We start from the raw sequence: 21657 nt of genomic DNA, 5'->3' as shown, positions 1-21657 counted from the left end.
GTGGTCACCAGTGCTGATGAATAGCATTTCTTAAAGGGATATTCCAGTTTTTTTTTTATGCATTTGTTTATATAATAGGAAATCATACAATTTTCTAATATATATGCATTTAAAATTCTACATACATATCTTTCCAATATCAGCCAGTTGACCCCTACATGCACAGTAGAATGGAATAACCCATGTATCAGTTCTATGTAATGCATCCATGGCCTAACTGAAACATGGCATTAGTCATGCGACACTCTTTAAACCCTGACATACATGTGCTGGGTCAGCACACCTCTATGTGATAAGTAAACAGGACTCCGCTGAATCATGATTATGGAGGGTGACGACATCGCTGTGTGTAGTCACACGGCTGCTTGTCTCTAAGTGATTCGTAAAAAGGGCTGTCTCTAGGTGATGTTGTCACATGATTAATAAAGTTTAGTGGGAAAAACAAACAATACACAGACATCCGTTTCTACACAGACAATGAAAGCCATGCGGAGGTGCTGCAGGTCGTAATACCGTACATGTTCTGCTCCTCAATACACTACTATTCCTATTAGATACCTGGACAGTCAACTTCAAGCCAAAGGTCACATGACATGTGATGGTCACGTGACTAACGCCATGTTTAGTAATATCCAGCTCTCCTACTAATGCATCTGACAGGAAATGGGGCGTACCATTTTTTTTTCTTTAGAAAGAGGTTACTGGGCAGATATAATAAAGGTCTGCAGGCGATATTTTAAATAGATGTACTGTATATTAGGAAACTGTTCAACATCCTGTTCTCTAAACAAATGACTGTAATCATTAAAACCGGAATACCTCGTTAACAACTTGATGGAGGTAAATTTTTAGACGTTAACATGATCTAGCAACCTGGGGGGTCGTATTAAGAGTTCACCTGGTAAGTAATGGTATGATGCGGTAGATGATCAGACAAGCGCTCAGGGAAAGCATAGTGTTAGTGCAATGTCATGAAATCCACGTACAGACTGGTTACTACAGCTTTATGAAAGAAGCTATGGCGCAGAAAAATAACCAAAAACAGGCAGCGACTCGTAGCCCGAGATCTCAATACAAGACCGCGTCCTTTCCCGAGTACCCTGACTAGCGTTAATAAAACGGCGGTACTGACTGCCCCCCCCCCCCCCACTGCAACCTCACTTTTCTCACACAGCTCCTGGTGGTATTATACTTCGCACAGAGGTTCAGCTCAGAGTTGGGTCAGTATGATATTATTCTCCATCCTAAGGCTTTCTTCACACAATTTATGATTTTGGTAAAAAAAAAAAAAAAAAACGTTTGGAATAATCTGTCGAAAATAATTTGTGAATTTACCAAATACACAGTCGAGTCACATTATTATGACCACCGGCTAATATCCAGAGGGCTTAGGGTACTTTCACACTTGCGGCAGAGGATTCCGGCAGGCAGTTCCGTCGCCAGAACTGCCTGCCGCATCCGTCAAAAACTGATGGCCTTTGTCAGACAGATCAGGATCCTGATCCATATGACAAATGCATTGAAATGCTGTCTCCGTCTCTCCGGTGTCATCCGGAAAAACGGATCCAGCATTTATTTTTTTCACATTTTTTGCGGTCTGAGCATGCGCATGTCAATGGGGAAAAAATGCGTTCTGGCAAGTGTTTCAGAATTTTGGACGGAGATAAAACCGCAGCATGCTGCGGTATTACCGGTATCTCCGTCCTGAAAAGGCAAAAAGACTGGAACTGAAGACATCCTGAACGGAATGCTTTCCAGAACTCAATGCCGGAAAAGAATAACGCTAGTGTGAAAGTGCCCTTAGTGCAGAGGGACGAGGCTTTGTGGAGTAAAGTCTGGATCCAGCGAGTAAAAATCACAAATCTTCTTTATTCCATATAAAATATTAAAAACACCCAGTCAATAAGCAGTAGCTGACGCGTTTTGGTCAACCAAGAACCTTACTCAGTCTTCAGTCTGTGTAAGGTCTTTGGTTGACCGAAACGCGCCAGTTTACTGCTCATTGACTAGGTGTTCTTTAACTGCTTCCCGACTGCCAAATGGCTATATACGTGCCCCGTGCAGCTAGCACGTGTATAAACGTTATGGCAGCTCTTTAATCCAAGCGCTGCAAAACGCTTGGATTAAAGCTTCTGCCCCTGGACTGCTGCAGTCAGGAACAGCATACAGTCCAGTAATGCCGGCAAGGGACCAATCAGAGTGGTCCCTTACCAGCAATTGCTCCAATTTGGTTAGTCTGCACAGGCTAACCAATCGGATCACGGCAGTGATAAAATGCCGGATTCAGGCTCTGATCTGTACTCTGCACTGGCTGCTGTGTGCCCCCAATATGTTTACCCCGATCTGTGCCCCCTAATGTCTTCCTGTGGGCCGTCAGCCCCTTGATGTCTTCCCTGGTGTCCTTAAGTTGTGGCTGTCTTTACTCCATGCCCTGCGCAGGCCCCGCCCCCTAAAAACCAGTCCAGCAAAATCTGCCCTCCAAAAACCATATGGCGTTCCTTTTCTTCTGCGCCCTGCCGTATGCCCTTACATCAGTTTACGACCACATGTGGGGCGTTTCTGTTAACCGCAGAATCAGGGTAATAAATATTGAGTTTTGTTTGGCTGTTAGCCCTCAATGTGTTAAAGAAAAAAAATGGATTGAAATGGAAAATCTGACAAAAAAAGTGAAATTTAGAAATTTCATCTCCATTTTCCTTTAATTCTTGTATAACACCTAAAGGGTTAACAAAGTTTGTAAAATCAGTTTAGGAGTAACTTGAGGGGTGTAGTTTCTACAATGGGGTCATTTATGGGGGGTTTCCACTATGTAAGCCCAACAAACTGACTTCAGATCTGAACTGGTCCTTAAAAAGTAGGTTTTGGAAATTTTCTTAAAAAAAAAAAAAAAAAAAAAAAAAAAAATCGGAAGAATTGCTTCTAAACTTCGAAGCATTCTACCATCCTAAAAAAATCTAATGAAATTTACAAAATGATGCCAACATAAAGTAGACATATGGGGAATGTTAAGTAATAAATATTTTATGAGGTATCACTTTCTGTTTTAAAAGCAGAGAAATTGAAATTTTGAAAATTGCAAAATTTTTCTACATTTTTGATAAATTTGGGATTTTTTTCCATAAATAAAAGGTGAAATATATTGACTCAAATTTATGACTATCATGAAGTACAATGTGTCACGAGAGAAAACAAACAGAATGGTTTGGATAAGTAAAAGTGTTCCAAAGTGATTACCACATAAAGTGACACGTCAGATTTGCAAAATTAGACGTGGTCACAGGGGTATCAATGACCCTTGGTCATGAAAGGGTTAATATGGAATAAGGAAGATTTGTGATCTTTATTCGCTGGATCCAGTCTTTCCTTGGTTGGATTACTTTGGGTGTAAACTCACCGTGGATCCGGGCTGGCGTGCTTTGCCATCTGTGAGCTGGATTTTATTCACATCATATTTTGTTGGAATAGAGGCGAGACCCAACATGAATGATTTTTCTTCACAATTCTGGCACCACAGTTCTCTTCCAGCCTGAACCCCTGTGATAAGCCTGGTGCAGGTCTAGACAGCCTTTCTAAGCTTACTCCATCTTTAGGATTAGTAAATATGGGCCACAGCGTGAGCCCAGAAAAGCACCCGTGCAGTCCCCTGCAGCTTCATACTATGAGGCCAAAAGGGAATCTATATTCTTCGTTGTTGTTGTTTAAAGACTATGGAAACCAGTGCCTGACCACCCGTTGTCCTTCCAACACTCATCTGATCATTTTAAAGATGGCTACGCTGGGGTGTGGCCAGGCACCGGAGGGAGATGGCCACATAACTTTGATGCTCCTGCACCCAGCGATGACCTAAAGCCAGCAGCCCAGCATTCTTGCCCCGAAAAAGGGCACACACAGCAGCGATTCCTCCCCTACCTACCAGCGGTCCGACCGGGATGGGGGAAGACCCGCAGGACGCAGCACAAGCCCGACTCTGACCTGCAGCAGTATTTTGAGCCGGAGAGATGCAAAGATAGAGGCTCCATGTGCTCCTTGCTCCGCTCTCCTCCCCCGACTCCATCAGACCCAGAGCGCTCCTCGCCGGGTCCCATACAGCCAGCAACAGTGAGCGCAGCCCCAGGTATGCAGGGCCACCAGACCACATCCCCACCCCCTACTAACTGGGAGCGCTGAATATGGCTCCCAAGGAAATTGTACAAGGCACACGCCTGGCACGCCTCAACGATTCATGCCAGACCCTCACAGCCTGGGACAAGGCAAAGGACACTGACGATCTCCAGAGCCTAGCAAATGAAGAGGACATTTCCTCACCAGACGAAAGGTCAGTTGGCCATACACAAGACGCCCTAACAGCCCTGCCTGCATCTCACTGTCCTGTGTCTGAACACGCACTTAAACGCATGTTCCTAGCTTTGAAATCTTCCCTCCATGAGGACATTACTACATTACTAGCACCTATATCGGAGTCTGTACAAGCCTTGGATGCTAGAGTATCACATACTGAACCAAAAATGGGAGAATATGCAGAATCTCAAAATAATGTAATTGACGTTCATAATGACAGGCGGCAGAGCTGGAGCGGGTAAAATCTAAGCTAGCAGACCTAGAGGACCGCTCACGGCGCAATAATATTAAACTGCGGGGCATCCCAGAAACGGTTCCCCAGTCCAACATCACCTCTTATATGCAGAAGCTATTCCGGTCATTAATTCCTAATTTATCAGCTCGAGATGTAATTATAGACCGAGCTCAAGGAGTTCCCAAACCCGCACATTTAGCAGACACGGTGCCCAGAGACCCGCTAGCTAGAGGGCACTTCTTCCATGTTAAAGAGGCCATATTATCTGCCGCCCGGAAAACGTCAATCTTACCGGAGCCTTTTCAAACCGTCAAGCTGCTCTACACGGATCTCTCAGCGACTACCCTCCGGCCCAATTACAGCCACGTTGAGACAAAGCAATATCCCATATCGCTGGGGATTCCCAGTCAAGATCTTGGTAAATAAAGACGGCACTGCGCATATAATCAAAACCTTGGAAGAAGGCAGAAAGCTGCCGTTCTCATGGAACCTGAGCCTGGCAACCGCCTCAGCATCCGAAATGTTCCCGGCGCAACGGAATTCACAAACATCTTTTACACCGAGCTGACTCTATGCTACACCGCCAAGAATAATTGGTGCAGAAAGCTGCAAACCTTCCGTCTGGTAATACGCCGGGACTATATCCCCAGATTGAACTGCGTTCAGTACCCTTTAACTTTTCAAGTTTTTGGGACTCTTCTTCAATGATTCCCTTTCTTGTTTTGTTCACTCTATTTTTTATGTTTATTTGCATTCATGTATACTGTCCTGAGTCGGAGTACTCTGTATTCCTATGACAGTTAAACGGTGCTCCACTTTATGTCACTTAATGTGAAGGGTCTTAATTGTCCACAGAAACTAACTTATTTGTGGAGGGAAGCGTCGCTGCAGCATGCCGATGTATTATGCGCGCAAGGAACACATATATTGGAAAAAGACGCACAGAGAGTGAAGCACCGTTCCTTCCCAATTATTCTCCAGTCACACGTCGAAAAGAAAACAAAGGGAAATTTAATTGCCATTAAAAACACAGTTGCTTTCACAAATAACGGATACGCAAGGCCGATATGTAATGTTGGTGTGTTCCCTAAATAACATTACTTACACCATTGTCAATCTATATACAGCTAACCATAGACAACTCTCGTTCCTGCGTAAGGTAATGAAAAAAGTCAAAGTCATACAGGGCCGCCTACTTATTTGTGGGGATTTTTAAAGCATTTTAGGATCCACCTACGGATTTTAGCAACCTGCTAGGCTAGTTGACACGGGCCTATCTTCTCTTGTACACTCAAAGGAACTCGATGTATGGAGGGCACATCATAGTACAGAGAAAGATTTCACCTTTTCAGAAAGCCACAGGACGTACTCCCGTATTGCTATGTTTTTAGTTGCTTGCCCATTACTATATAAGGGGCGTGTTGGTGAAGATAAGCCATAAGGACAGGAAAGGTGGCTACATCGTCCGAGGTCATCATGGTTAGATATAACATGACTTCATGTATTTATTTAATCACAATGGTTTTCATGATCCGTGAAATTCCACACATCAAACTCTTCCGAATCCCAAAAATGATTGGTCTCAATCAGAGGCGCACGCATTTTGACACAATTCATCATTGTAAGATTTACAAGATTATGAGGCTCATAGATGAATCAGTTGAGATTAATTTTTTTTTAAATAAAAATCACAATCCATTGCATGCATTTACCATCATTAAATACACAAAACGCATGCACGAAAAGAAGCATGGGTGGTCTTACTTGTGCAAACTAGTGTCCAGGCAAGGTGGTCAAAAAGGGAGGGTGAGAGTGTTAGGAACATTTGGTGCAAGTTTCTCTACAATTAAACAGGTGGATGATTTCCCAAAGCATGAAAGTATGAAAGACTTCACTCAAAGGGTCAATCAGAAAATAAAATGGCTGCTAAAATGGCTATAGGTTTTTTCACGGTTTATAGGTGGGGTTCACAAGTAAAAAGGAGATAATCCCGTCCCAACCAGGATTTTCTGAAACAGTGTTATAGAAAACCTGTAGAGGACACGGGTTCATTTCCTGACAAGTTATCCGGGAACTTGATATTGATGACCTATCCTCAGTATAGGTCATCCATATCAGATAAGCGGGGGTCCGGCACCCAGGACCCCTGCTGATCAGCTGTTAGAAGAGGCTGCTGCGCTCAGTGAGTGCTTAGGCTTCTTCATAGGCCAGTGACCTCACCGTACATTAGTCACGTGGTCTAGGTGCAGCTTAGCCCATTCAAGTGAATGGGGCTGAGTTGCAATGCCAAGCACAGCCACTATCAAAAGGATGTGTTTGTTGAGCTGTGAGGAGGCCACAGCACTTAGCGCCTTGGCTTCCTCAAACTGCCAATCTCATATGGATGACCTATCCTAAGGATAGAACATCAATATTAAAATCCAAGAAAACCTCTTTAAAGTGAACCTGTCAAGCTCATATATATCTGTGATATCCAAGTTTATATCAGGGATGCTCAACTTGCGGCCCTCCAGCTGTTGCAAAACTACAATTCCCAGCATGCCTGCACAGCCTACAGCTATTAGAGCATGCTGGAAGTGGTAGTTTTGCAACAGCTGGAGGGCCGCAGGTTAAGCATCACTGGTTTATATCATTTGGAGCAAGATTTCTGAGTAAAAAGCACAGTAAATCCTGGCAGGACTCCTAAAAAAGACAGCGAGTCCTGCATACCCTGCCCACACAGAGATTGACAGGTCTCCCTATACCAGTGTGTGTACACAGAGGTCTGTCAATCATCCTGTGCCGATGGGTTAATCGGGAGTCTGTGTCTCCCCGAGGAGTCCTGTCAGGAATCCCGCTTAAATCCTATAATCGTATATATGAGCTTCTCTCCCTCCATCATATCCTGCTCTCGGGTTCCCTCTAACAGTCCTTGTGTCCTTCTGCAGGCAGGGCAGAGGAGGGAGGCTCCTGATGCAGGCATTTATCTGAACCCTAAGGGTCCATTCACATGTCCGTAGTGTATTACGGATCCGCAATACACCCGGCGGCACCCCCATAGAACTGCCTATTCTTGCAATTGCGGACCGGAAGATCGGGGCCGGGCTCCGGAAATGCGGATGCGGACAGCACACTGTGTGCTTTGCGCATCCATTCCTGCCCCATTGAGAATGAATGGGTCCGCACCCGTTCCAGATATAGCGGAAAAGGATGCGGACCCATTCCACGGACGTGTGAATGGACCCTTAGTCCGTGTCCCCACACAGAAGACAGGGTGGAGGCTCCAGATGCAGCCAGTTATCCTTAGCCTGGAGTCCCACACAGATTTTCTGGAAAAACATTTTAAACTCGAGGCGCGGCCGCCGTTCAAAGCAATACAGTCGCATGCATCATAGCGCCAAGTAGCAGGCGACGAGCAGACAATTTTGGCATTCATAGTTTTTGCTTTGGGATATCATAACCAGTATTAATAACACAATTCAGCAGGTTATATGGACTCTCTTCTCTGTCAGGGGAAAAAAGTCAAGAACATTACTGAACAGTATATCCAACGTAGCTTAGTCTATCTTGTGAGTAGTGTTGAGCGAACTTGTGTTTTACGTTCGGCGTCTAAAGTTCGGGTTATCGAAGTATCCCGTTATGGATTCCGCAACCACGGACCATAATGGAATTTAGAATCCATAACGGGATACTTCGATAACCCGAACTTTAGACGCCGAACTTAAAACACAAGTTCGCTCAACACGACTTGTGAGATTACGTGGCACAACTAAAACAGCAAAGTGGATTTCATTTTCAGAACTTCTACATGCATGCTGCGCTAGGATACGATGTCTTTCTGTCCTTTGTCTAAGTCCCTGTCACCACAGTGGAAACATTTGAAGAAGAAAATAGATTTAACTGGTCCCATTGGCAATTTAAGATCTCTAGGAGTATGGATGGTCTAGACCAGGGATCAGCAACCTTCAGCACTCCAGCTGCTGTGAAACTACAACTCCCAGCATGCAAACTTTCTTGGCTGTTCCTGTAACGCCCTTGGAAGTGAAAGGAGGATTCTGGGAGTTGTAGTTTCATAACAGCTAGAGTGCCGGAGGTTGCTGATCCCTGGTCTAGACATTCATCACTCACATGGCCTAGGCGCCGCTCAGTTCCTTTCAAGTGAATGGGCCTGGGTTGCAATACCAAGAACAGACGCTATACAATGAACGGCGCTGTGCTTGGTATTGCAGCCCAGGCCCGTTCACTTTAAAAGCAGTGCAACCAATGAAAGCGACGTCCCTGCGCTCATCAAGGCCTCCTCAAACAGCCAACTGGTGGGAGTCCCAGGAAAAGGACACCCACTGGTCAGATATTGATGACCTATCCTGAGGATACAAAATCAATATTCTTGTCCCAGAAAACCCCTTTAAATAATATCTAGTTCACTGGATTTTACAGTGCATTGAAAAAGTATTCATACCCCTTGAGAAGTTTTTCACATTTGTTCACATTACACCCACAAACTTGAACGTATTTTATTGAGATTTTATTTGATAGATTCATACAAAATAGCAAGTATGAGTGAAGGGAAAAGAAAATGATACATGGATTTCAAAATTTGTAATAAAAATAAAAATCTGGAAAGTGTGGTGTGCATTTGTATTCAGCCCACCTTTCGCTGCAATTACAGCTGCAAGACTTTGTGGGGGTCATGTCTCTCTTTGCACATCTAAAGGCTGAAATTTAGCTCAAGTGCAGTCAGATTGGATGGAGAGCATCTGTGGTCAGCAATATTAAAGTCTTGCCACAGATTCTCAATGGAATTTAGGTCTGGACTTTGACTAGGCCATTTTAACACATGAATATGTTTTGATCTAAACCATTCCATTGTAGCGCTGTCTGTATGTTCAGGGTCACTGTCCTGATGGAAGGTGAACCTCCGCCCCAGTCTCAAGTCTTTTGCAGCCTCTACCAGGTTTTCCTCCAGGATTGCCCTGTATTTAGCTCCATCCATCTTCCCATCAACTCTGACCAGCTTCCCTGTCCTTGCTGAAGTAAAGCATCCCCACAGCATGATGCTGCCACCACCAAATTCCAATTTGGTCTCATCTGACTAGAGGACATTCTTCCATATGTTTGCCGTCTCCCCTACATGGCTTGTGGCAAACGGGACTTCTTATGGCTTGCTTTCAAAAATGGCTTTATTCCTGCCACTCTTCCATAAAGACCAGATTTGTGGAGTACAAAACTAATAGTTGTCCTGTGGACAGATTCTCCAACCTGAGCTGAGGATCTCTGCAGCTCCTTCAGAGTAATCATGGGCCTCTTGGCTGCTTCTCTAATTAGTGCTCTCCTTGCCTGGGCTGTCAGTTCAGGTGGACGGACATGCCTTGTTAGGTTAGAAGTTGTGCCATACTCCTTGCATTTTTGGATGATGGATAGTAGTTTAGCTCTCTCATTAAGAGAAACAAAATAAGAGTATTGCAGGTTTGATACCGGCAATACTTATATTTTGTTTCTCTTAATGAGAGCACTAAACTATTTTTCTATTGGCTAACACGGTACCAGACTTTTTCCTTTTTCTTTTGACTGAATGATGGATTGAACAGTGCTCCGTCAGATGTTCAGAGCTTGGGATATTTTTTATAACCTAACCCTGCTTTACAATTTTCCACAACTTTATCTATGACCTGTCTGGTATGTTCCTTGGTTTTCATGATGTTGATTGATCACTCTAACAAACCTCATTTCAGAGGTGGACAGCATTTACTAATTAGGTGCCTTCTGAAGGCAATCAATCATTTAAGTTTGTGGGTGTAACGTGAAAAAGGTTCAAGGGGTATAAATACTTTTTCAAGGCACTGTATTAGTCTCAGGTAGGGCTGCAAAGATTAATTGATGTAATAAAATCCTCGATGCAGTTTCCCTGCATCAAGGATTCGTTTAAATTAAGTGACCAGGGAGCGCGAGTGAAGAGAAGCCTCTCACTCACTGGTGGCTTCCGCGCTGCCAGGGCCTTACGTGCACACATCGTCAGCGTGCTGGCTGATGCTGTGTGTGAGGTCAGGTCCCGCCCAGTGCATTCCGGGAAGTGGGAAGAAGATGCGGTCCGTCTCCTGCGGACTCCATGTCAGCACACTGACACTGAGGGGCCTGAATCTGCCGGGGGGGGACCTGTGATTTGAAGGGGCTGATGGCGCTGGGGGAGTGGGGGACAGGATATGGATGGCATGGAGGCACTGGGGGAGGGGGACATGGCAATGGATGGCATGGAGGCACTGGGGGAGGGGGACATGGCAATGGATGGCATGGAGGCACTGGGGGAGGGGGACATGGCAATGGATGGCATGGAGGCACTGGGGGAGGGGGACATGGCAATGGATGGCATGGAGGCACTGGGGGAGGGGGACATGGCAATGGATGGCATGGAGGCACTGGGGGAGGAGGACATGGCAATGGATGGCATGGAGGCACTGGGGGAGGAGGACATGGCAATGGATGGCATGGAGGCACTGGGGGAGGAGGACATGGCAATGGATGGCATGGAGGCACTGGGGGAGGAGGACATGGCAATGGATGGCATGGAGGCACTGGGGGAGGAGGACATGGCAATGGATGGCATGGAGGCACTGGGGGAGGAGGACATGGCAATGGATGGCATGGAGGCACTGGGGGAGGAGGACATGGCAATGGATGGCATGGAGGCACTGGGGGAGGAGGACATGGCAATGGATGGCATGGAGGCACTGGGGGAGGAGGACATGGCAATGGATGGCATGGAGGCACTGGGGGAGGAGGACATGGCAATGGATGGCATGGAGGCACTGGGGGAGGAGGACATGGCAATGGATGGCATGGAGGCACTGGGGGAGGAGGACATGGCAATGGATGGCATGGAGGCACTGGGGGAGGAGGACATGGCAATGGATGGCATGGAGGCACTGGGGGAGGAGGACATGGCAATGGATGGCATGGAGGCACTGGGGGAGGAGGACATGGCAATGGATGGCATGGAGGCACTGGGGGAGGAGGACATGGCAATGGATGGCATGGAGGGGCAGATGGCAATGGGGGAGTGGGGGATATGGCATGGAGGGGCTGATCCGATTGTACTGGGGGAGTGGAAGACATGGCATGGAGGGGCTGATCTGATGGCAGTGGGGGACATCACATGGCAATGGATTGCATGGAGGCACAGGGGGAGTGGCGGACATGGCATGGAGGGGCGGATCTGATAGCAGTGGGGGACATCACATGGCAATGGATGGCATGGAGGCACTGGGGGAGTGGGGGACATGGCAATGGATGGCATGGAGGCACTGGGGGAGAGGGGGACATGGCAGTGGATGGCATGGAGGGCTGATGGCACTGGGGGAGTGAGGCTGAAGGCACTGGGGTGGGGGAGAGCTGAAGGCACTGGGGGGAACAAAGCTGATGACACAGGGGGGGGAGCTGATGACACTGGGGATAGTGGAGCAGATGCACTTGGGCTGATCGCACAGGGGGGAACGAAGGGTGTTGGGGACTGATGGCACCTACACTCAGGGATTTCCCACATGAGTTGCACAACTAGCATTCATGTATATAACATCAGATTGGAGAACAGTGCTGCATTATTACTTGTAGGTTCAGAGTACCAAGCAATCCATGCTACATGGGTTCGGTTTATCTGAGACCTCCACTATATTATTGAATTACACAAATCTAAATGATGTTAAAGCACTGCATTTCTAAAGTGTACCTTCAACACCCAGAATGTTAAATCCTAGAATTGCCCCCTTTACCATTTTCCAATAATCACCAGTATGGCTCTGGACAAAGCCAGAGCTGAGGTCCTTGTAATCTCTGGATCATTGATGGGGTCGTACTGATCATAAAATGATGGCAAGAATTAGCATAATACTATCATTTTATAAGATGGGAATAACCCTTTACATTTCCAGATGCAGTAATATAGAGCACGCCGCTCCTGTACTGTCTGCATTAAAAATAAAACAGGTCTTACCGCATCAAACTCTGCTTGGTCATCTTCCGGCAAATCACTAGTTTCATACACGTCGGGCTCATTTCTAGCCTAAAAATAAAAATAAATGTTTTTACCAGATTCACATAGGAACATACAAACAGCCTCCTACAAGTCCATGGAGTTATACTGAAGTAGAAAAGGGGTCACCACATGATGCGCTGCCTACTATGAGGGGGCAAAACAGAGCTCCCCAATCATTCATTATGCAGGTCTGAAACCTCCAACATGAAAACACCCGGTCAGTGCAGATCCCAAATGTGGCCGGACAACTGCCCAGCACCAGTGCCCTCCAGCAGCATCAGCAGAAGATGCCCATCAGTACCAGCGGTGCCCATCAGGCTATATTTTACTCTACGCTGAGGCATTTGTGTATAGTCGTCTGTAAAAGGGGACCCTGTCGGCATTTCATGTTACCTGTGGTTCGGGCAGCATGAACTTACTGACAGGTTCACTTTCAACGGGGCACCCGCGTGCTGAAGCTCAGCTCCCAATTACTTCAATAGGAACTGAGCTGCAGTACCCGGCACAGCCACTAGACGGTGCATGGAACCTTGAGCTTCCGACTCAGTCCACTCTACAGTGCGGAGTGTCGGGATCCACCGAACTGATACCGATTACCTATCCCGAGGCTAGGCCATCAAAAATTAAATACCAGAAAACCCATTTAAGCTTAGGGTCATCTGATCTGATGGGTAATAATTAATATTCCACAATATATATATAGAAACGATGTTACTATATAATTAAAATATTGCCAGAAATGATGATCCTACATCACAAGTGGGAAACAGAAGGCACTGGGAGCACTTAGATCTTACATAAACCACACCCGGATGCTCAATATGAAGAAGGCCACAGCAAGGCAGATGCTGATTCATGGAGTAGATAGACACGAGACACAAGGGGGGCATTTATAAAATCTCGGGCACCAGTTTTCTGGCGTTTAAATGTCATAAGTGCAGATGCATGCGACTTTTTCAGCAACATTTTTTGATGTGTGGTCTCCTCCACCCCCCCCCCCCCCCCCACCACCACCACTTTCAAAAGTGGGCTGCAATTAAAGGCAACTTTGCAGATTAGATCACTTTTTAAAAAGTTGTCTTCTTCTTCACCCAGGCAGCCGCTGTGAGATGAGCACTGGATTCAGTGCAGTGCAAGGGCTTTTTCATTAAATCTGGTGACTTCCACACAGCAGTGTTCCCGGTGACGTCACTTTAGGGGATGGGCTTTAGTGCTGCCCTAGCCGTTTTACAGGCTAGAGACCACCCATTAGTGCCGGTGACATCACCGGAAACACTGCTAGGTGGAAGCCTCCGCCTAAGGGTACTTTCACACTTGCGTTTTTCTTTTCCGGCATAGAGTTCCGTCACAGGGGCTCTATACCGGAAAATAACTGATCAGGCATATCCCCATGCATTCTGAATGGAGAGTAAGGGCCGTTTCACACGAGCGGATGCCGTGCGTGGCATCCGCTCCGTGAAAGAGTGCCAAGACCCGCTGCAGACTGCAGAGGCACGGAGTATTAACAGTCATGTTAATACTCCGTGCCTCTGCAGTCTGCAGCGGGTCTTGGCACTCTTTCACGGAGCGGATGCCACGCACGGCATCCGCTCGTGTGAAACGGCCCTAATCCGTTCAGGATGCATCAGGATGTCTTCAGTTCAGTCGTTTTGACTGATCAGGCACAAGAGAAAACCGCAGCATGCTACGGTTTTCTCTCCGGTGAAAAAAACTGAAGACATGCCTGAACGCCGGATCCGGCATTTTTTCCCATAGGGCGTTCCGTTATGCGCAGACTGAAAAAAAGGTGAAAAAAATAAATGACGGATCCGTTTTGCCGGATGACACCGGAACGACGGATCCGGCATTTCAATGCATTTTTTCGACTGATCAGGCATTTTTAAGACTGATCAGGATCCTGATCAGTCTTACTAATGCCATCAGTTAGCATACATTTTGCCTGATCCGGCAGGCAGTTCCGGCGACGGAACTGCTTGCCGGATCTCTCTGCCGCAAGTGTGAAAGTAGCCTAACAGAGACCCGGTACATCACCAGATCTAATGAAAAAGCCCTTGCAGGGTATAAGGGTGGGCATGAAATGCTCCAATGCTCTACTCTGAGGGGGATGTTCGGGTTCAGAGCTAAACCCAGACAACTCCTTTAAGGGCCGCTTCACACGAGCGGATGCCGTGCGTGGCATCCGCTCCGTGAAAGAGTGCCAAGACCCGCTGCAGACTGCAGAGGCACGGAGCAGTAACATGACTGTTAATGCTCCGTGCCTCTCTGTGATCTCTTTACTACGAAATCACAGTTGTCACTGTGATTTCGTAGTAAAGAGATCACAGAGAGGCACGGAGCATTAACAGTCATGTTACTGCTCCGTGCCTCTGCAGTCTGCAGCGGGTCTTGGCACTCTTTCACGGAGCGGATGCCACGCACGGCATCCGCTCGTGTGAAGCGGCCCTAAGGCCCCTTTCACACGGGCGAGTATTCCGTGAGGTGAACGCATTGCACCCGCACTGAATCCGGACCCATTCATTTCTATGGGGCTGTGCACATGAGCGGTGATTTTCACGCATCACTTGTGTGTTGCGTGAAAATCGCAGCATGCTCTATATTGTGCGATTTTCACGCAATGCAGGCCCCATAGAAGTGAATGGGGCTGCGTGAAAATCGCAAGCAAGTGCGGATGCGGTGCGATTTTCACGCACGGTTGCTAGGAGACGATCAGAATGGTTATAAGGGAAAATAATAGCATTCTGAATACAGAATACATAGTACAATAGGGCTGGAGGGGTTAAAAAAATAATAATTTAACTCGCCTTAATCCACTTGTTCGCGCAGCCGGCATCTATTCTGTCTTCTTTTAGGAATAGGACCTTTGATGACGTCACTACGCTCATCACATGGTCCGTCGCATGATCCATCACCATGGTAAAAGATCATGTGACTGACCATGTGATGAGCGTAGTGACGTCATCAAAGGTCCTATTCCTCAAAGAAGAAGACAGAAGAGATGCCGGCTGCGCGAACAAGTGGATTAAGGAGAGTTAAATTATTATTTTTTAACCCCTCCAGCCCTATTGTACTATGTATTCTGTATTCAGAATGCTATTATTTTCCCTTATAACCATGTTAAAAGGGAAAATAATACAATCTACACCTAACCTAACCCCGAACTTCTGTGAAGTCCGGGTTCGGGTACCAAACATGCCAATTTTTTTTTAACACGCATGCAAAACGCATTACAATGTTTTGCACCCGCGCGGAAAAAACACAAACATGGAACGCAATAGCAGTGAAAACTGACTTGTTTTAGTGTCAAAATCGCACCATTTTCCCTGAACGCATCCGGCCCCAATCCGCAACCCCCGTGTGAAAGAGGCCTAAGTCTCTCAAAGGTTCACAAAAGTTGCCAAAATGTCGCAACTCCAGGCAAGGCAAGCCAAGCCACAGGCGTACTTTAAAAGATATAGGCGTATACCCATCACACTTCCGCCAAACTAATTATTACTGTGTGCCCTTTCATAAATCAGGTGCCCCCGCACAAACCAAACACCAACTTAAAACTGACACAAACAACGCAACTGTCAACACCCAAAGGTCTTATATAAATGAATGTTATGAATGATAGTACCCTGGAGGACCTGTCATCAGATGGATGCCCTAATAGCATTATATTAAAGGGGTTGTCCTTAGGATAGGTCATAAATATCAGACCTTCACCAATCAGCTGTTGGAAAGGGTCACAGATCTTGGAAGCGATGCAGCCTGCTCACAGCACACCACGCACAGTGCCGTACATTGTATAGCGGCTGTGCTGGGTACGCAGCGGACCGTGTCAGAGCCCTGGAGGAGGAGACGCTCCCTGAGAAAAGCTGCCGTCTCCTCCTCCCTGTACCAATGCTATTGATTAGCATACAGGGCGCCACAACTGAGTGGGGGGCACAGCGCCGCAACGGAGGAGCAGATCATCAAATAAAAACACAGAGGTGACATCATAAACTAGGGTATAAAGTGGTGAAAGGTGACGGAGTATGAACTGCTAGCGGTGCTTGGTCAATGATCACACAACCAAGGTGGTGCCCCCTTTTGAGTTCTGCAGCAGGGTATATGCTGAGGCAGGCTCACAGACGGCTGTATGAATGAGTCTGCATCCGTTCTGCAATTTTGCGGAAGGGGTGCGGACCCATTCATTTCAATGGGGCCACAAAAGAGGCGGACAGAACACCGTGTACTGTCCGAATGCGTGGTTCCGTTCTGCAATCACGGACAAGAATAGGCATTTTCTATTATAGTCGTGGCAATGTGCGGTCCGCAAATTGCAGAACACACGCGGACAGAATCCGTGTTTTGTGGATCTGCAAACCACTGCGGTCGTGTGAATACGTCCTAAAGGGGCATTTCCGTGCTCTGGCGCTCCCCTTGCCTTGCGCTGCATCGAACAGGGCAAGGTCTGTCTGTTTTGAACTAATGACATACCAGGCTTCACATCAGTATGCTGGGCGGAGACTTCCGCTTAGCAGGGATCCCGATGACATCACTGGCTCCAGTGGGCGGGGTCTAGTGCTAGGCGGGTACTAGCGATACTGGCTCACAACAAACAGACGTAGGGCAAGGGGGGCATCGGAGCAAGGACAAAAGCTCCCCTTTACAATCCTACATGAGTGAAGGGGAGATTATGTCCAGGTTCAGCCAGGACAACCTCTCTAAAGGGAACCTGTCACCGGGATTTTGTGTATAGAGCTGAGGACATAGGTTGCTAGATGGCCGCTAGCACATCCACAATACCCAGTCCCCATAGCTCTGTGTGCTTTTATTGTGGAAAAAAACGATTTGATACATATGCAAATTAACCTGAGATGAGTCCTGTCCCTGACTCATCTCACATAGAGGACTCATCTCAGGTTAATTTGCATATGTATCAAATCGGTTTTTTAAAGCAATAAAAGCACACAGAGCTATGGGGACTGGGTATTGTGGTTGTGCTAGTGGCCATCTAGCAACCTATGTCCTCAGCTCTATACACAAAATCCCGGTGACAGGTTCCCTTTAAGGCTCCATTCACACGTCAGTAGCGTGTTTTGCAGATCCGCAAAAAAACACGGACACCGGCAATGTGCGTTCCGCATCTTGTGGACCGCACATCGCCGGCACTAATAGAACATGCCTATTCTTGTCCGCAATTGCGGACAAGAATAGGACATGTTGTATTTTTTCGGGAACGGAATTGCGGACCCGGAAGTGCGGGTCCGCAATTCCGTATCCGGGCAGCACATCATGCGGCCCTATAGAAATGAATGGGTCCGCAATTCCGTTCCGCATGACGTGTTAATGGGGCCTAATACTGGGTGGCATCTCCCCTTGCTGCGAAACAGGCTGGTCATACACATGCTAGATTCCTCCCGTCACATCCAAGGTGGCTGTTGCCTGCTGTGCACGGGATATCTAATGCCCCATCCAGTCCCAGACATTCTCGATGGGGGAGAGATCTGACAGTGGATCCGGCCAAGGAGCCGATGGATACCCTGAAGAGCATGTTATGAGGCAAAGGCAGTGTATTGGGGGGGGGGGGGGTGTTATCTTGTAGGAACACCATGTCTCGCGAGTGCGAGTAAAAAAAAAATAAAGGGCAGTAGGACTGGATCCACTAGTATGTCATGAATATACTGTAGGCTGGTCAATGTTCTCCCCATGAATATCAGATGGGAATGTTATGGTAGCTAATGGTTTCCCACACCTGGAGTTGGTCCTGTATGTCTCCGCACCATGTATAATGGTAGTGGGCACTGCCCAGCAAACTCTGATGTAGCCATCATTAGTAACAAGACAGGACCTGCTTTCATCCCAGAACATACTCTTAGGCTACTTTCACACCTGCGTTCAGGTGTCCACTCGTGAGCTCCGTTTGAAGGGGCTCACAAGCGGCCCTGAACGCAGCCGTCTGGCCCTAATGCATTCTCAGTGGAGGCGGATCCACTGAGAATGCATCCGCCTGCCAGCGCTCAGCCTCCGCTCCGCTCAGTGAGCGGACACCTGAACGCTGCAAGCAGCGTTCGGGTGTCCGTCTGGCCGTGCGGAGGCGAGCGGATCCGTTCCGACTTATAATGGAAGTCAATGGGGACGGATCCGCTTGAAGATGACACCATATGGCGTCTTCAAGCGGATCCGTCCCCCATTGACTATCAATGTAAAGTCTGAACGGATCCACTCAGGCTACTTTCACACTTAGAAATTTTTCTAAGTTATAATGCAGACGGATCCGTTCTGAACGGAGCCTCCGTCTGCATTAATATGAGCGGATCCGTTCAGAACGGATCCGATCGAACGCTAGTGTGAAAGTAGAGTGCTGGTTGCAGTGTGAGATTGCATTTTGTGTTTTTACATTTATATCTCTATTTCGCCATAGCAATCTGCACCTGCTAGGGGTTGTGCGGGCTGAAATTTTCCATATTTTTCTCTTTGCTAGTGTGAAAGTAGCCTTAGGCTGCTTGCCCGTATTACGTCCCACATACGGCGGGTCCGCAATACACTTCACTTGAATGGGTCCCTATTAACGGATATGGGGAACGGAAGGACAGAGTGCCTCCGTGGTGTTTCTGCCCGTGCCTCCGCACCGCCAAAAAATTAGAACTTGTTCTATTTTTTTGCGGTGCGGACGGATCACGGACCCATTCAAGTTGAATGGGTCTCGATCCGTCACAGACGTTGCGGTCCCCAATGCACAACGTTCCTGTGCAAGAGGCCTCAGCCACTGATGGCCACATCACAATTAGCGGGAGGTCTCCTCTTGCTGCCTGCAGATCACGGTTCACGGTGACAGGTCCTCAGAGTTTCCATTAGTGTATATTCAGGATGGATAATAATTGTCAGACCGTCGGGAAACCCAGCACCCCTAGAAGAGCCGCCCCGATCTGTGCGGGGAGATAGGGTGCAGGTTCCTCTATGATCTTCTCCTGGAGCGCTGTCTATGAATGGACAGTGGACTGACATGAGCTCTACCGTCTCTTGGGCCCCTGTTCTCGCTCGGGATCACTGGGGGACCCATGGGTCAGACCTCCGACCAGCTGACATTAATCACCAATCCTGTGAATAGGCAAGAAATATGTATGTGTGGGATGACTACCATGAAGCCAGTGTGAACAGCGTCCAACATGGTCCTGTCTGCAGCAGGGCCCTCCATACAGGGGGTGTCTACAAATCATCTGTGACACTGGACTGCAGGCAGAGGGACCACAAGTCTCAGGATGCCTGCTACACGTCTGCTGTGGGCACTGGCACACAGTGAGGGCAGCGCCCAGGCAATGGGAAAGGGTCTGGGTACTCACGATGCCCGGCAGGTCGGCGTATTTGGGATCGGCCATGTCTGCTGTGTATGCGCTGACAGGAGGGCGCGGCTCAGGGAGGGACGGCACGGGGTCTGGGCACCAGGGACAGGCACAGCGGGCTCGGTGTCCACAACCAGCTATCGGGTGTCGGGGCAGAGAACACCGTGCAACCAGAAGCCCCTGGAAGAGCGGCCCGAGCAGTCACCGAGGTCCAATTACCGGCGGGGTGAAATCTCGCGAGAGGATCGTTGGAGAATCCCAGCAGAAGACGCGATGCCTGCCGGGAAATGTAGTTTTTTTTTAATTCTCACTTGCAAAGACCTGCGGGTGTATATAGGCGCGAAGGAGAACTACACAACGCGATTTTTTTTTCCCCTGCCTATTTGAAAAAGATGGCCTTTTTATTGTAAAATATGACAACCTGTTCATTGTGGTTTTATGTCATTTTTGTCTTCCTTCACATCATTTTTTTGTTCGCCTTATTAAACTGGTGTAAAGTAGCACCCAATCAGATTCCACCTATTATTTCCCAAAGGGGCTCTGAAAAATAAAAGGTAGTATCTGATTGGTTGCTATGGGCAACTAAGCCAGTTTTCCATGACACCAGTTTTGATAAGTCTGTCTGTTAGAGTGCCGCCACACATAATGGGCCAGATTTATCACGACTCTGACAGCTCACTCCACTTTCACATATGGCTAAAGTCAGTTTTAGCCAAGTCCGATTTATGATCGGCCCTTTAAGACTGTAATAAATGTGGTTTGACGGTAGCAGTTTATCCGTCAGTAAGCAGCTTTTCAAAAGTCGCACGTTTTTATGAAAAAGTCGCATGTTCTATTAAAAAGTCTCATAAGATAAGCATTGTCCTCACTGGAGTGAAGTTGCGACTTTTTTGCGACTTTTAAAAAAGTCCCAATAGTAAATCTGTCTAGAGATTCATTTACATACGAAAACACGCCCACTTTCAGAAAACTGGCGAGCATAGTGCAGAGCAGAAAAAAGTCGCAAATTTGTGCGCAGTTTTAGCCTTTGGGACTTTTTTGCGACTTTTCCAGTCCACAAAAGTGACTTTGCCTAATGATATATCTGGCCCTATATAGTGTTCGAGAACAAAATGTAAAAGCTTCATAAAAAAATGCCAGAGACCCTAAAACCGCCACCTCATCAACAAAAACACAGAGGCAAAAAATAACCTTAGTGTGTCCTGAGTATCATATTTTTATATTTCCCATAGACCTTCAGCTAACATCTGGAGCTGGTGTTTTTACCTAAAAAAATGCACCAAAAAATGTAGGTGAACAAAACAGCATTAAAACCACAAGAGAGCAGAATAATCCATTAAAATCCTGTGTGAACCTACCCTTAATGTTTTTTTTAAAATATATTTGTTGCTTTTTATACAGAAAAATATGTATGTGCTAATGTATGTGCCAGCTAATGGTTTCTCAAGCTAGAATTTATATTAACCCCTTTAGTACCGAGCCATTTTTCACCTCAACAACCTGGCCAAATTTTGGAAATCTGACATGTGTCACTTTATCTGGTAATAACTTTGGAACGCCTTTACTTATCTAAGGGTACTTTCACACTAGCGTTAGAGGAATCCGGCAATCAGTTCTGTTTTCGGAACTGCCTGCTGGATACGGAAATCCGTGTGCAAAAGGATACTATTTGTTTCCAGATGCGGATCCGTTTGACAAATGCATTTAAATACCGGATCCGTCTCTCTGGTGTCATCCATAAAAACGGATCCAGTATTTTTATTCACATTTTT

General features: G+C 47.0%; 1 protein-coding gene across 4 annotated transcripts in view; it reads right to left on the bottom strand.

The window, feature by feature from the left end:
• Nucleotides 1-20126, bottom strand: part of DCTN2 (dynactin subunit 2) — a 41264-nt gene extending 21138 nt beyond the window's left edge. For 2 of the 4 annotated variants that reach the window (XM_044286311.1, XM_044286312.1), the window contains exons 1-3: nucleotides 19886-20126; nucleotides 12537-12605; nucleotides 6338-6346 (exon numbers count right to left, since the gene is read on the bottom strand). In XM_044286311.1, the coding sequence (XP_044142246.1) occupies nucleotides 6338-6346; nucleotides 12537-12605; nucleotides 19886-19921 (114 nt within the window). In that variant the 5' untranslated portion in view covers nucleotides 19922-20126. The remainder of the gene's footprint in view (nucleotides 1-6337; nucleotides 6347-12536; nucleotides 12606-19885) is intronic. The other 2 variants (XM_044286313.1, XM_044286314.1) reach the window with 1 other exon arrangement.
• Between the last annotated feature and the right edge of the window lie 1531 nt (nucleotides 20127-21657).

The sequence above is a fragment of the Bufo gargarizans genome, chromosome 3 (assembly GCF_014858855.1).
Source record: "Bufo gargarizans isolate SCDJY-AF-19 chromosome 3, ASM1485885v1, whole genome shotgun sequence".
Taxonomy (NCBI): Eukaryota; Metazoa; Chordata; class Amphibia; order Anura; family Bufonidae; genus Bufo; species Bufo gargarizans.
This window is presented reverse-complemented; position numbering and strand designations above follow the sequence as displayed.